This window comes from Mycteria americana, chromosome 5 (genome assembly GCF_035582795.1).
Source record: "Mycteria americana isolate JAX WOST 10 ecotype Jacksonville Zoo and Gardens chromosome 5, USCA_MyAme_1.0, whole genome shotgun sequence".
Classification (NCBI taxonomy): domain Eukaryota; kingdom Metazoa; phylum Chordata; class Aves; order Ciconiiformes; family Ciconiidae; genus Mycteria; species Mycteria americana.
In genome coordinates, this window is record NC_134369.1 from 67,982,752 (window position 1) to 67,996,260 (window position 13,509).

The 13,509-nt window shown below is 54.2% G+C and overlaps 2 protein-coding genes across 2 annotated transcripts; both read left to right on the top strand.

The window, feature by feature from the left end:
- The first annotated feature begins 76 nt into the window (after positions 1-76).
- Positions 77-4,665, top strand: L3HYPDH (trans-L-3-hydroxyproline dehydratase). The gene is made up of 5 exons (XM_075503819.1): positions 77-656; positions 933-1,102; positions 1,419-1,541; positions 2,425-2,566; positions 3,359-4,665. Exons 1-5 carry the CDS (start codon positions 119-121, stop codon positions 3,478-3,480), a joined length of 1,095 nt encoding a protein of 364 aa, XP_075359934.1. The 5' UTR covers positions 77-118; the 3' UTR covers positions 3,481-4,665.
- Positions 4,666-5,664: 999 nt separating this feature from the next.
- Positions 5,665-7,855, top strand: GPR135 (G protein-coupled receptor 135). The gene has a single exon (XM_075501568.1). The coding sequence runs from the start codon at positions 5,665-5,667 to the stop codon at positions 6,940-6,942; it is 1,278 nt and encodes a 425-aa protein (XP_075357683.1). The 3' UTR covers positions 6,943-7,855.
- The last annotated feature ends 5,654 nt before the right edge of the window (positions 7,856-13,509 follow it).

The following is a 13,509-nucleotide window of genomic DNA, read 5'->3' on the forward strand; positions in this document are numbered from 1 at the left end:
TCCACCCTCCGAGGAACGGGGGCACGGTCAGGCGCAAGGGGCGGGAACCCTCCGCCTGGGGGCGTGGCCGCGCGCGGGGGCGTGCCCCCGGTGGTCCCCGCCCCTCCGGACGCGGGCGATGGCGGCGGACGGCGGCGGCGGCGGCGGTGGGGAGCGGCGGCTGCCGCCGCACTCGCCCTCGGGCCCGGTGCTGCAGACGGTGGAGATGCACACGGGCGGCGAGCCGCTGCGCATCATCCCGCGGCTGGAGGCGGCGGAGGAGGCGGCGGCGGCGGGGGGGCTGTCGCTGCTGTCGCTGCGGCGGGAGGTGGCGGCCACGCAGGACCACGTGCGGCGGGCGCTGGTGCACGAGCCGCGGGGCCACGCCGGCATGTACGGGGCGGTGGTGGTGCGCGGCGGGGCCGCCGCTGCCGGCGCCCACCTGGCGGCCCTCTTCCTGCACGGCGCCGGCTACAGCGCCATGTGCGGCCACGCCGTCCTGGCCCTCGGCCGCTTCGCCCTCGACTACGGGCTGGTGGCGGCGCCCAGCCGCCCCGAGACCGCCGTCCGCCTGCGCTGCCCCTGCGGGCCCGTCACCGCCTTCGTGCCCTGGGACGGCCGCCGCAGCGGCAACCCCGTCCGCTTCCACAGCGTGCCCGCCTTCGCCGCCGCCACCGGTGGGGACCGAGCCTGCCACGCCGGTTTTAGGGGGGGTTGGTGGGGGCTGGCGGCCTGGCTGAGGGGCGTCCGGCAAATCCCTCCCCAGTTCCGATGTCCCCCAGAGGCAGGATGAGGCCATCGGGGATGGCGTGAGGCACCACACGCCGCTCTCTGGGATGGGAGCGCTTGAGTTGTCCCCAGCCCCCCTTGCATGCAGCTTGGTTCTTCTCCGCACGTGAGCCCGTGGCTCAGCACGGTTTCCCCCCCTCACCACCCTCCCTCTCTCTGCCCAGACTTGGCCATCGACGTCCCTGATCACGGGAGGGTGGTGGTCGACATCGGCTATGGTGGCACTTTCTACGCCTTTCTCAGCGCCGAGCAGTTGGGCCTCGATGTGTGCTCTTCGAAGACCAGAGACCTCGTCAACGCAGCGAGCGCGGTGACGGAAGCGGTGAAGAAACAGGTATGGTGGAGCACTGCGGTACCCCAGCGTGTTCCCTTCACGGTGACTGCACCCGACCAAGGCCCTTTATTCCCCCGAGACGCTCAGGATGGGAGGGAGTCCATTCCAGCCCCATGTTGAATTTCAGAGTCCTCCCCCAACCTCACAAGGAGTTTGCTTTCCTGCTGCTGTGTCCATCTCTGTTTCTGAAGGAGCAGAGGTGGAAGTGCAGCAGTGTGGCCTCGTCCCCTTTGGTCTCTCGAGGAAGCTGTACTGCACGTGCTGCTGACTGCCCAGCTGCTGCGCACGTTGGTGAACCTGTCTGTGCTGTTCCCAGTTCAAGCTTCATCACCCTGAAAGCGAAGACCTGGCTTTCCTCTATGGCACCATACTGACGGATGGGAAAGATGCTTTTAGTGAGGAGCCCACCACCAACATCTGTGTGTTCGCAGATGAACAGGTACAGAAACAGGCTCTTCTCAGACACACAAGGCACCCCCTTTTTCCCTTCTTACATCCACTGCAGAGACGAGGGACAGTTCTGTTTCTTCTCATTTTGGGCACCGATCGTTGCTTCTGCTGCAGCAATGTCTCTGAAGAGCTGAGGTCACTTAACACTTGCAGTTTTAGTTCCTAATGACACAAATACTTCTGCACATCTTAGATGGTGGCATTTTAAAAAGGTTCATACCCATACCCCATAGCTGGGAATTTCCAGGAGTTCAGAAGCTGAGGTGGGATCCCAACAGACACAGTGCATGTTCTTCAAGTCCTAATCTAGGGAACAGCTGCTGGGGATCAACACAGCAGGAGAGAGAAGAGGGGGATGTAAACTTCTATCCTTGTCTGCCGTGGATAAGGTATCACATAAATAGCAGGGGAAGTTTTGGTTGGACTTCCCAGCAGTCAGGAGTGTGGAGGATTGGAACAGATCGCCTTGGAAGCTGGCCAGCGTTGTATTTTTGGAGGTTTTAAAGACCAGGCTGGCCAGCAGCTCTGTCAGCATAAGGAGAACTGATCGTGAGAATGGGGAAGGTGGCCTCTGCCCCTCTCAGTCCTTTTGCTATGATGCTGGGAAGCTTTCAAGCACTCCCTAAAGACCCTCAATATTTATCAGATCACTCATCCCTACTAGTTTGGCAAAGCTGATCACAATCCAAAAGTACCCCAAACCTGCTTATTTTGTCTTCTCATTTGTGATGTATCTAGATTCTGTACAAACCCCTGGGCTAGGGGTATTTCCCCCAAGCGCAGTATGAAGGTGACAGAACTGCGGGGAGCAATATTGTTTTCTGTTAAAACCGAAAATACTAGAGCAGGTTCATCTTTTCTTCTGAATGTAGGTTGACCGAAGTCCGACAGGTTCAGGTGTGACGGCTCGCATCGCCTTGCAGTACCATAAGGGACTCATCCAGCTGAATCAGACCAGAACCTTTCGGAGCAGTACCACGGGGTCCTTGTTCACCGGGAAGGCAGTGAAGGCAAGTGGCTTGTGTTGGACTTTCCCTCTGTCTTGAGGACTGCTGGAAAAGTGCTGTTGCACTTCCTGTTGCACTTCCCCAGACACAGAAAAGCCTTTCTGTGTCTGGGGAAGGGCGTATGGAAGGAGGGAGGTGCCTGGGGGTCTTGCCTTCCCACAAGCCTCATGCTTCAAGATTTTTTATTAGAGAAGCAAGTAACAGTAAGACCTTGTTCTGTTGCATGGCTTCCCTGCAAATCCTCTCAGCCATCAGGAAAGGACTGGGGTGAGAAGTATCTCGAATGCTGATGTAGATAAATCAGTCTGGTCCGTTCTCAGTGGCAGCTAAGGGTGGATTCCTGGTTTAGTCCCTTCGTCCCTGCTCAACGGCTGAGTGTGTGGTTTGGAGATGTAGAAGCTGGATCTGTGCATCCTGGTTTCCAGGCCCAGCTCTGGCCCCGTGGGATCTGGCAGCACGTGGCTGTGAAGGTTTGGACATGCCCCAGGGAGCTCTTGGTCTTTGGGTGCAAGCAGCCACCAGCTTGTCAGCCTCCTTTGAGGCAAACCCACCCTGGGGCAGTGCAGGAGCTCGCGAGCTCAGAACAGGGGCAGCAGCAGTTGTGCAGGTGTGGAGCTTGTGCAGGCAAGGTGAGGGGGTAAAAGGGCTGCTGCACGCTTTGGGATGTACCTGGGCAGGGCAGAGCGCTCGGTGAGGTGTGACTCTGTGTAAGTGCCAGATAGTGCTGGCATTTTCATGGGTTGGGAGAGCGGAGAACTTCCTGTCACCTTTGTCCTGACCCTAATACCTCTGCAGGAAGCCAAGTTTGGGGACTACAACGCTGTCATCGTGGAAGTCTCGGGGGAAGCCTTTTACACTGGTACAGCCACCTTCACTGTCGAAGAGGAGGACCCGCTGAAACACGGCTTCTTCTTCAAGTGACCTGAGCCACTGGGCAGTGGCAAAGTCTCACTGATGGTGCTGTGCTTCTCCTGCCCACGCATTCCTGTTCCGCTTCTCCACACAGCTCGTTGCAACATGCCAGAGCAACAGGAACAGCCTTTGGTGGTGTGACGGCATCTGCCGTCTTTCAGGATAACAGGCCGTGTTCCCCTGTTGTGATTAGCATATTGGGTGCAATGGGATTAGCATATATGGGCTGCTCTGAGAAGCCATAATCTTGTTCTTCTTTTTTTTTCAATAATTATTCACAGAAAATGGAGCTGATCTTGGAGACCTGTCCTCAAATTTATGTGCCTTCTGTACGTCTGCAAATTACTAATTTCAAAGCCAGCTTCCTATTAAACGCCAGCTGCCTTTCTCGTTTTCACTCCCAGAGCTCATTTCCAGGACTCTGCCGAGTGTACCGTGGCTGTTGGTTTGGATTGCCCGCTCTTCCTCGATGCCTCCCGCGCAGCCGGCTGTGCCGCTGTGTCTCATGCCCCAGCTTCCCTGGCCTGCCCTGCTCAGGCCTGTCCAGATGCCCCCTTCCTCACTGCACTTGCTTCACCCCTGCCAGAGCCCTCCTGCATCCTGGGGCTGGATGCAGATGCTCAGAACTTTGTACCCGTCCCTGCTGCGTGTCCCGGTTATGCTGCTTCCCTAAACCTTCCTCTCTTGCTTATCTCGGACCATTGGCTGCAAATACCCCGTGGTTAACTTTCAACAGGAGTAGCTGTATTCAAAGGTCTGATCCACTATGAGCTTTGATTGCAAAATTATTTACTGATGATTTTGTTTCAGCCCGGGGGCAGCTTGCACAGCAGAGTGCAGTCAATGTGTGCTTTGCCGGAGTCCATCGAGGGGGGGTTGCAGGTGGAAAAACCAAACCAAGCCCTGGGCTGTAGGCAGGCTTTTGCAGTGGCAGAAGCAGAGCTTCAGGCCGCTTGGGGCCTGTAATTTTCACTGTGTCTCTGGACAAAATGGTGTTCATTTATTGAAGCCACTCGTAGGAGTGTGCCTTGTTAAAATGGGACATGAAAATGAGAACGATCATCTCTCAGTAGCTCATGCAGCAGAAGGGAGCAAGTTGCACTGGAGAGCTTAGAAAAGGCTGGCATGGAAAAGTCTGAGAGGAATTTCTTCTGTCAAACTGAAAATTATAACTTTGGAACAGGAAAAAACAAAAATCCCCATGTTCAGAGAGTGGCTGTGCTGCCAACAGAGATTTTCTGGGCTGGTGTCTGGGGCTCTTGCTCCCAGCTTTGCTGTTTACCCCTGGATAAATCCCGTACAGCCTCTGGTCCGGGGGAGCAAGAAGTGACACACACATCCTCTGTGCTTGCAGGAGCAAACTCGTCCGCGTGTTTCTAGCTTCTGGGCATCTCACTTGTGATCAGCCCCTCAGCCTGGCTGCCTGGGAAGAGCTGGGCAGCAAGTCACGAAGCCCAGCACGGAAAGGTCGGAAGCTCTTCAGCCATTAATTGGGTCACAGCCTTTGTTATTTATTAACTATCCCCATCCCTAAGAAATTTTTCACGTAGGGGCAGGCAGCTCCAGCATGGGTGAGAGCGGGGGGACAGTGTCCTGCTGCCCATGTGGGGGTCCCCAGACTGACCCCTCAACCCCTCAGCTTGTGAGACCCCAGCCTGGAGAGTGTGGGGAGTGGTCCCGGCCTCTGCTGGAGTGTCTGGGGATAGCTGGCCCCTGCCCCTTCGTGATGGGCTGCAGGGCCGTGAGGGGAGAGGGCTGTGAGGGGAGAGGGGCCGTGAGGGGAGAGGGGCTTTGAGGGGAGAGGGGCTTTGAGGGGAGAGGGGCCGTGAGGGGAGAGGGGCCGTGAGGGGAGAGGGGCTTTGAGGGGAGAGGGGCCGTGAGGGGAGAGGGGCTTTGAGGGGACAGGGGCTGTGGGGACCCGTCCCCGACTCTGGGATGGGGACGATGCCGGTGTGGGGTGAAGGGGGGGGTCCCTGTCCCCAGCCTGGCCGTAGTGGCCGGGCTCTCCCGGCCTCGCCGTTGGGCTGTGGGGGCGCGGCTCCCCCGCCCCCGGGCCGCGGGGCGGGCGGGCCGGGCCGGTTTCCCGGGCAACGGCGGCCCGGCGACGTCAGCGGCTGGCGGGGCCGGGGCCCGGCGCGGGCGGGGAGCGCGGCGGGCGGGCAGCGCCTCTGCAGCCGCGGCGCGGGCCGGGGCATGAGGCTGCGCATGGAGCCGGCGGCGGGCGGGCCGGGCAACCTCTCCCGCGGCGGCGGCAATGAGAGCGGCGGGGCGGCGGCGGCGGCCGGGGCGGCGGGGTGGTCTGCGGCGGCGCTGGCTTCGCAGGCGCTGGCGCTGCTGCTCATCTTCGCCATCTCGGCGCTGGGCAACGGGGCGGTGGTGCTGGTGATCGCCCGGCACCGGCAGCTCCGCACGGTCACCAACGCCTTCGTGCTGTCGCTGTCGCTGTCGGAGCTGCTGGGCGCCCTGCTCTGCCTGCCCCTGGCCTTCCTCAGCCTGCTCAGCCGCCCGCCCGGCGCCTGGCTCTTCGGGCAGCGCCTCTGCCTGGCCAGCGCCGCCCTCCACGCCGGGCTGGGCATCGCCGCCACCCTCACCATGGCCCTCCTCTCCTTCGACCGCTACTGCGCCATCGTCCGCCAGCCCCGACACAAGATGGGCCGCCGCCGCGCCGCCCAGCTCCTGGCCGCCGTCTGGCTGGCTGCCCTGGCCCTGGCCGGACCCTGGTACGGGCTGGCGGGCGAGGGGCGGCGAGAGGCCCGGCCTGGGGCCTACCGCTGCGTCTACGTGCTGCCCTGGGGCTCCTCCCGGCTGGGGCCGCCCTACGGCGCGGCCCTCATCGTGCTCTGCTACCTCCTGCCCTTCGCCCTCATGTGCTTCTGCCACTACAACATCTGCCGGGCGGTGCGGCTGGCCGAGAGCCGCGTGCGGCCCCTCACCACCTACGGGCACCTGCTGCGGGCCTACGGGGAGATGCGCACGGCCACCACCGTCCTCATCATGATCGTCTCCATCATCTGCTGCTGGGGCCCCTACTGCATCCTGGGGCTGGCTGCTGCCGCTGGCCGCCTGCCCTTCTCGCCCACCATGGACGCTGTGGCCAGCGGGATGGCCTGGGCCAACGGCGCCATCAACCCCCTCATCTACGCCGCCCGCAACCCCAACATTTCTGTGCTGCTCCGGCGCAGCCGTGAGGGTGGCTACAGGACTAGGAACAACGTGGCAGCCTACCTTTCGGTCCCAGGCCGCCGGCCGGAGCCCCAGAGTCGGGCTGACCGTGTCCGGGAACGCTATGTCAACCGGCACAGCGGCCCCCCGGGCAGCGTCCCGTCCTCTTCCAGCCCAGCGAGCGGGGGAGAGGTGGCCATGTGGGCCTGCAAGAACCCTGCCGTCCTTTTCTGTCGGGACGGGCAACCGGACACCATCTCTGAGGCTGCCTTGCAGGCCAAAGCGGACACCGTCAATACCAGCCTCTGAAGGGATCGGGGTCTGGGTTGGAGGCTTTGGGCCCTGGGGCCATCTCCCTGAGGAAATGCAGGGAGCCCTGGCACTTGGAGCCCTTTGCAGCCAGACTACCAGGTGATTGGAGAGATGGGACTGCGTGAGCCACAGAGTGGTTTCTTCTCCATTGAGTGAATTCTGGTTTGGTGACCCAGTCTGCGAGCAGCGAGAGACCCATGGGGAAAGGGAGTGCCCCTTCCCTTTCAGTAGGCCTGACACACTGGTGATAGCTGCTGAACCCAGCCAGTACAAGAGTTTGACTGCAAGAACGAAACAGCATTTGCTCCAGTCCTGCAGAAAGTGCCACAGTGGAGCTAAGAGACAGACATACAAATACAACCCAAAACCGACTGACTGTGTGAGCTGTTTGCTAAGTGCCAAAAAAGCAATTGAAAGCTGAGCACTGGCAGCTGGAAGACACTCTGAAAACACCACACTGTGAAAACCGCATTATGGCAGGAAAATGCTGCTTTAACCCATTATATGTGGAAGTGCTGATAGTCAGAAAGTCATAGACTGTAGGACAGGCTAAAAAAGTGATCTATTAAGAGGATTTTTTTTTTCCAAACTCCCAAGCATAACAAAACAGTACTTGTTGTGACAGGGAAGATGTATGATACGAGGGAAGGAAAGGAAGATGAAACCTCAGTTGTCAGAATTTCGGCAGCCTTTTCCTTTTTTTTGCAGATACAGTGAGCTTAAAATACTATGAATATGAGAAATGAGAGTTCTTCAGACAGACTGAGGAAAACGGTGTGGGTGTAGACTGTGGTATCACTGAGTCTGTGCACAAGGTGTGCATTTTCTTTTTGAGCTCATCCGAAGTGTCTCACATCTCTAAGAGTTTAACCATGTTTAGAGGAGTCATGCGAGAGAGGTGAGTATCTGAAAGGAGAGGTAAAGCAATACCATGCGCTCTTCGTGTGCTCTTAAGCATGTGAAAATATGTATATGCAGAGAACAGGTATTACTGTATTGATGGCAGCAATCCATCTGGAGTATAATATTTAAAAACCAGCTCTGTTTGCCATTGAAAAAAAGGAGTATAACACAATGGAAGTGTGATTGCATGGTATAAATTCATATGAATGTATCAGTACAATTTTTTTGTCCAAAAGCCTAAAGCCTTGAATTAGTATTTTGAATCAGAAACTAAGATTGGGCCTTCCTTTATCTTTGCCAGAGTTATACATGAAAGACAGGCACTGTTTTCCCTTGTACAGGCTTTAAAAATACAATGTTACTATTTTACCAGCTTTTTCAACTGTTTGTGACCCAAGTGAACATACTATCATTATTTTGTAACTGAAAGACAAGAAATAAATTGTCTTTTATGCAGGAGGTTTAAGTGTCTCAGCCTGGCATCATTCTCAGCCCAGCCTTGAGAAGGGAACTTCTTTAAAAAATTGCCAGATGAATGATAGTAGAGAGAGACCTAATTGTTCATGAAATTTTAATGAAGCCGTTTTTCATGCTGTGAGCAGTAATGTAGTTTCCTTCTGTGACGCTCCTGAAGTCCACGAGGAAAAGCTTTGACCCTTCACTGCTTCTCAGCACTGATACTTTGCCCTGCAGATCCTGGATTTTGCAAGTTGAGCAGTGTATTCGTACTGTTTCAAAGAGAAGCTGTACAGAAAACCCACAGCTTTTCACAGAAGCTGTTTGACAGCAAGTGAACTCTAGTGACTTGTTAGAAGGGTAGGACAGGAATTTCTTGCATACCTGCCCTTCCGCAGCAAGGTATGGTTAGTGTAAAGTGAAAGAGGTGGTTGTGAATGATGAGATTAGATTTAACTCTTACCTAGCTAGCTGGCAGGTGGTAACAAGGAGATTGGTGTGGGCTAATTTGCCATACAGAGTGCTCTGGTGTTTGAAAGAGCTTCAAGAGCTTCTGCCTGAGTCCCAATAGTCATTGACTCTTATATTATCTATAGAAAAATTCAACTGCGATCCAGGAGATAGATAGCAAAGAAAACCCGCGGGGTTCTGCCTTCCCAGAAGGGACGTTTCTCCATGAGTTGTAGCCATGGTCCTTAGAGTACGTTCCTGTGCTCTGTAAATGCCATGGGGAGGACAGAAGCAAGGAAAACTGTCCAAGCTCAATACTCAGCAGCCTTACGTGCGTGTAGTATAGACAGCGGGCAAAGGCAGACCGCTTGTAGTTCATCTGTCGCCTGCAGAGCAGCACCCTAACTCCGATCCCCTGGCCATGGTACGATTAACGTGTTTGGCATGTATTCTTTATTGTGGTAAGAAGTCCGTGTTGTAGGGGAAGGGATGTCACTGTTTGTAGCTTGGGTCCTCTGCAGCGCTGAAGCAGAGCCTGCACTTTGACCAGAAGTGATCATCTAGAGCCTTCCTGTCTTGAGCACCACACAGATTTACAGGTTTTTTTTTTTTCTACTTTTTGCATGCAAGAAGTTCTTTTTCTGCCAATTGGAACAAACGTCGTCAGAGTAGACGAACTAAGGGATAGTTCTTGGGTTAAGAAAACGAGGCAGATGAAGGTCCAGCACTGCTGTGCCTGACTCGTGGCGTGCTGTTCAGTGCTATGGCTGCATTGATCATATGGCTAAAAGCCCCTGAAAAAGGTGGTTGTGCTCCCCTCAGTGCTCGACTCTGGCCACCTTCCTAGTCTCTTCTGTCCCCACCACCCCAGCTGACTTGCTAACCAGCTCAGGCACTAAACAACAGAAAACCATTGATTCCCTCTTTTGCATGCTGGTTTAGTTTTCTACTGATCTAATGCCCTGACCAGCGTACCACAGGCCAGGTAAGCATCCTTGTGGCAGTTGCTACTGGCAAGGGCAGGACTGGGATTTCAACTTGTTTTTAACAAGCGCTGGCCGGTGCTGTACGTTAGACTTGTATGTGCAGAGCTGAATGAGGGCAACTGGCTGTGGTCTTTGAGCCGTCACAAATTAGCACTTTTCTTTAAACAATAACTTGGGCTGTAGCAAGGGGAGATTCTTGACCAGATCCTTTTTGACGTGGACCTGCTGCAGCTCGAGTAGAGAGCCAGCCTGTGTTTTAAAGCTGTGCCTGTCCTGCACTCCTCATAATCACAGCAGTGTTGAGCAAGTCAGGTGCAGGAGTGTCTACAGCCGCATTTTTAAGTGTGCTTGAAAAAATACAACCAAATGGTGAAGTGTCTTAAATAAACTACAAACAGCAGAGACGCACACAAACGCACACAAAACACGCCAAAGGTTGCAGGCTGCCTGCTGAAACAGTACTTGAAGTGCTACTGTGTCCCAGCTGTGCTGAAGCTTGCTGCCTCTCGTCAACAGTGCAGAGTGGGCAAGAAGGTCTTGGCCGTGCTAAGACACAAGCCAGCGTGTCAGTCAGTCCTTGTACCCGACAATAACTCCATGGGTTCATCCAGGAGAAGGAGACCTGAGGGTTACCTTGCTGTTTTACCCTAGCTCTGAAAGCTCTGCCCATGGTCACAGCTGCTTGTTCCCAAGTAAGAAAACATTGCAGGAGGTGGCTCCTGGCCAAGACTCTATGGGGACATCAGCTCCACACCTCTTACATGCCCATGCTGGTGTCACCCCACTTAGAGATCCCCTTCCTTTGGGCTGAAGAGGAACTCAGAAGGCAGCAAGACACCAAGGCTTTAGATGCTGCAAAACTAGCTTTGAGGCTCCAGCCCTCCAGCCATGGCTCTGCAATACTTCTTTCCTACTTCCTCCCTTGAGATGAGCCTGGATGCAAGGCAGAGCACAACCTCATTTGCACAAGGGCTCTGTGAAGGACATTGGGATGCTTTTTAGCACCCCAATTCAAAAATCACAAGTGATTCAGTGCAGGATATTCGGCATAAGATAGAGAGCAGTTCACAGGATTTGAAGACCAGTTCAGCCCTGGATACCAGTGATGTTAGTCAAAGCCAAATCTAAATATTAGTCCTTGGGCTCTTCAGTCCCTTGTGTACTTTCCGGCATACTTACCCTCAGTTTAAGAGTGCCATACTATTTGGCAATGATACACATGGCACTGATGTATCTTAGAAGGGAAACATTAAGTCTTGATGAATGAAAAACACTTTGAAAGGTACTGTTCCAACTGGTGTCAGTGGTGGTTCTGCCATTGATTTAATCATCAGATTCATTCAAGTCATTATTTTCTGCTCCCTTCCTAATCTCTAGATGAAGTCTGGATTCAAAGCAAATGCTTTCTGCGTAACTTACTAAGTGTGAACAGTTAGCAGTTTATAAGTGATGGCCTGACGGGCTGTATTAGCTGACAATAATCACCAGAACTGGAATAGCTCACATAAATGAGATCCCCCATCCCCACTTCTCTTTCAGCACTGGCGTTGGTTTGTATATCCAGTAGATGCCAGCAGAGATCTGAGCAGCCAGCACAGCTTTTCTGCTAATGATCCTAAGAAAAGCCTCCTTCTGTTAATGAGATCAACCACTCTGCCCTCAGGACTGCCACGTCCCAAATAAAAACGTTCAGAGCAAGGGTTGCGACCAATGCAGTTCAAGCCCTAAGTGTACCTCTCTGAAACCTAGTTTCAAAGACGGATTCAGTAGTCATCGTTAAACTCAACACATGCTGCTCTGTGGAAGGTTTGTCGTAGAGGCTGAAATGAATAATTTGGAAAACATGTCAGAAAAGTGGCATTTTGTGCAATGCGGGCTAATGTCTGTGCTGCATGGTGTCCAGAGCTGCAAAAGCTGCAGCCCGGATGCCTGGTGAGATCAGTCCTGATGCTCTCAGGGTGCTTAGTTCAGCAGCAGAGCTGCCTCTTCCCTCTAGCTGCATTTGTATTTTTATATGGTGACTCTGATTATTAATAATAAATGGGTGAGACTCTAGATCTGCTTGCAAAGCATTACACAGGCACAAGGTAGTAACTAAGTGCCAGAAGAATAAAATGGTCCCAAATCCTGCAGGAGGAGTAACCCACAATGGGATCCAGGCTTGGGTGACCCCATGCCCAGCTACGCTGTGCTGCTCTGCTGCTGCAAGCTGTGAGCTTGCCAGGATCAGCGGGGTGAGTCCCAGTGGCTTCACTGGGGCTGGATGTGGGAGGACAAGGTGCTACCCATACCACGGCCAGCCCCCTTGCTGTTCCCAATTTGCACAGGAGCGATGGGTTGCTAATGCTGTGCTGCTGGCAGCACACCGCCTGAGTCTTGAAGCATCTACATTCACCCCAGCTGAAGTGCTTGGGGAGCATCTCTGCTTTTCTAGGTATTTCTTCCTAGGAAATCACCACTGTGAGAAGCAGGAGGAAAAGTGACGTGGAGAGACAGACTGTAAATCCCTCTCAGTGGTATAAAATGGATGACTCACTGGGCAAATCAAAGAGAAAGTAGGAGAAACCCCAGAGCACAACACCAGGGCCTGCATTGGTTTGGCTGGAGAGTGATGGATGATCTGCTCAGCCAAGAAGACCCCAGGAGGCTGTGACCGAAGCCAGAGGAAATTTAGCAACCGGGAACTGGCAAAGGGAATACTGGCACAGCATGGTGTGCACTGGGGGTCAGATCCTGCACTGGATTCACTTGCAAAGATGCCCTCCTCATCAGGCAGCTGTGCCAGAAGGAAGGCAGGTGGTGACACCCTCCAGCATTTCTGTCCGGGGGAGGTGGCAGTCCTGCCCTGCTCCTGTCCCCATCGCTGTGGGCATCGCCACTCTGTGCTCAGCTCCACACGCCTCAGGGGTGAGTTTTTGGCTGATCCTTAAACCCAGGCTCTTCTAGTGCAATCTGTAATAGCCACAACTGAAGAACAATCCCTGTGTTTTCTGCAGGGATGGTTGCGCTCATCTTGCCACCCCAACTGCAGGGGTAGTGCTGGGACTTGCTGCTCAGGCAGCAGTCAAGCCCTGAAGCCTTGCTTGGGCTGTTTGTACTGGGTAAAGCAGCACACCAACGGGCCCCTAGGCTTCTGGGGTGATCATGAAAGATGAGCTGGATCCAGCTATGATTCAGCAGAAGAAGTAAAATCATTTTGGTTTTAGGAGCCATTTGTTATTTGTGCTATTTCTTGTCTTGCTGGCACTGAGCTCCTCCAGGTTCAGCTGGTTTCAAAAAAGCAAGCACTGGCAGAAGCCCACAAAAACAGATTGGGGAACAATTTCCAAGTACTTGAGCTCCTTAATTTCCTGCATCCATTATCCTTGCCTTTATAAACTATTTTCAACTTTAGCTCTTCCATAAATAGTCAGCGCAGAAACTAATAAACAGGGGAGCATCTAAAGAGAGTCATAAACTGAAAAAAGTTTTTTTTTAAAGCTTTGCTCTGAAAAGAGGATTGCACCTTTTTTCAGAGGGGTTTTTATTCTTGCGTGCACTGAAGAGTTAAAGGTGTTTGCAAACCTCAGTGCTTCACACGTGGGTGCCTTCCCTTCAAACATGGGGACACCCGCTCCTCCTTGCCCCCACCATAAAGGAGAAGCAGAAAGGTGCAGTGGGGGTGACTTTGGGGAGGTCACTTAGGAAGACAACACTCCTCAGCTCCCGGGGTGGAGATAGGGAGTGGAAATATTCAGCGCTGCCCTTCTGCATCTGGAGGAACACCTCT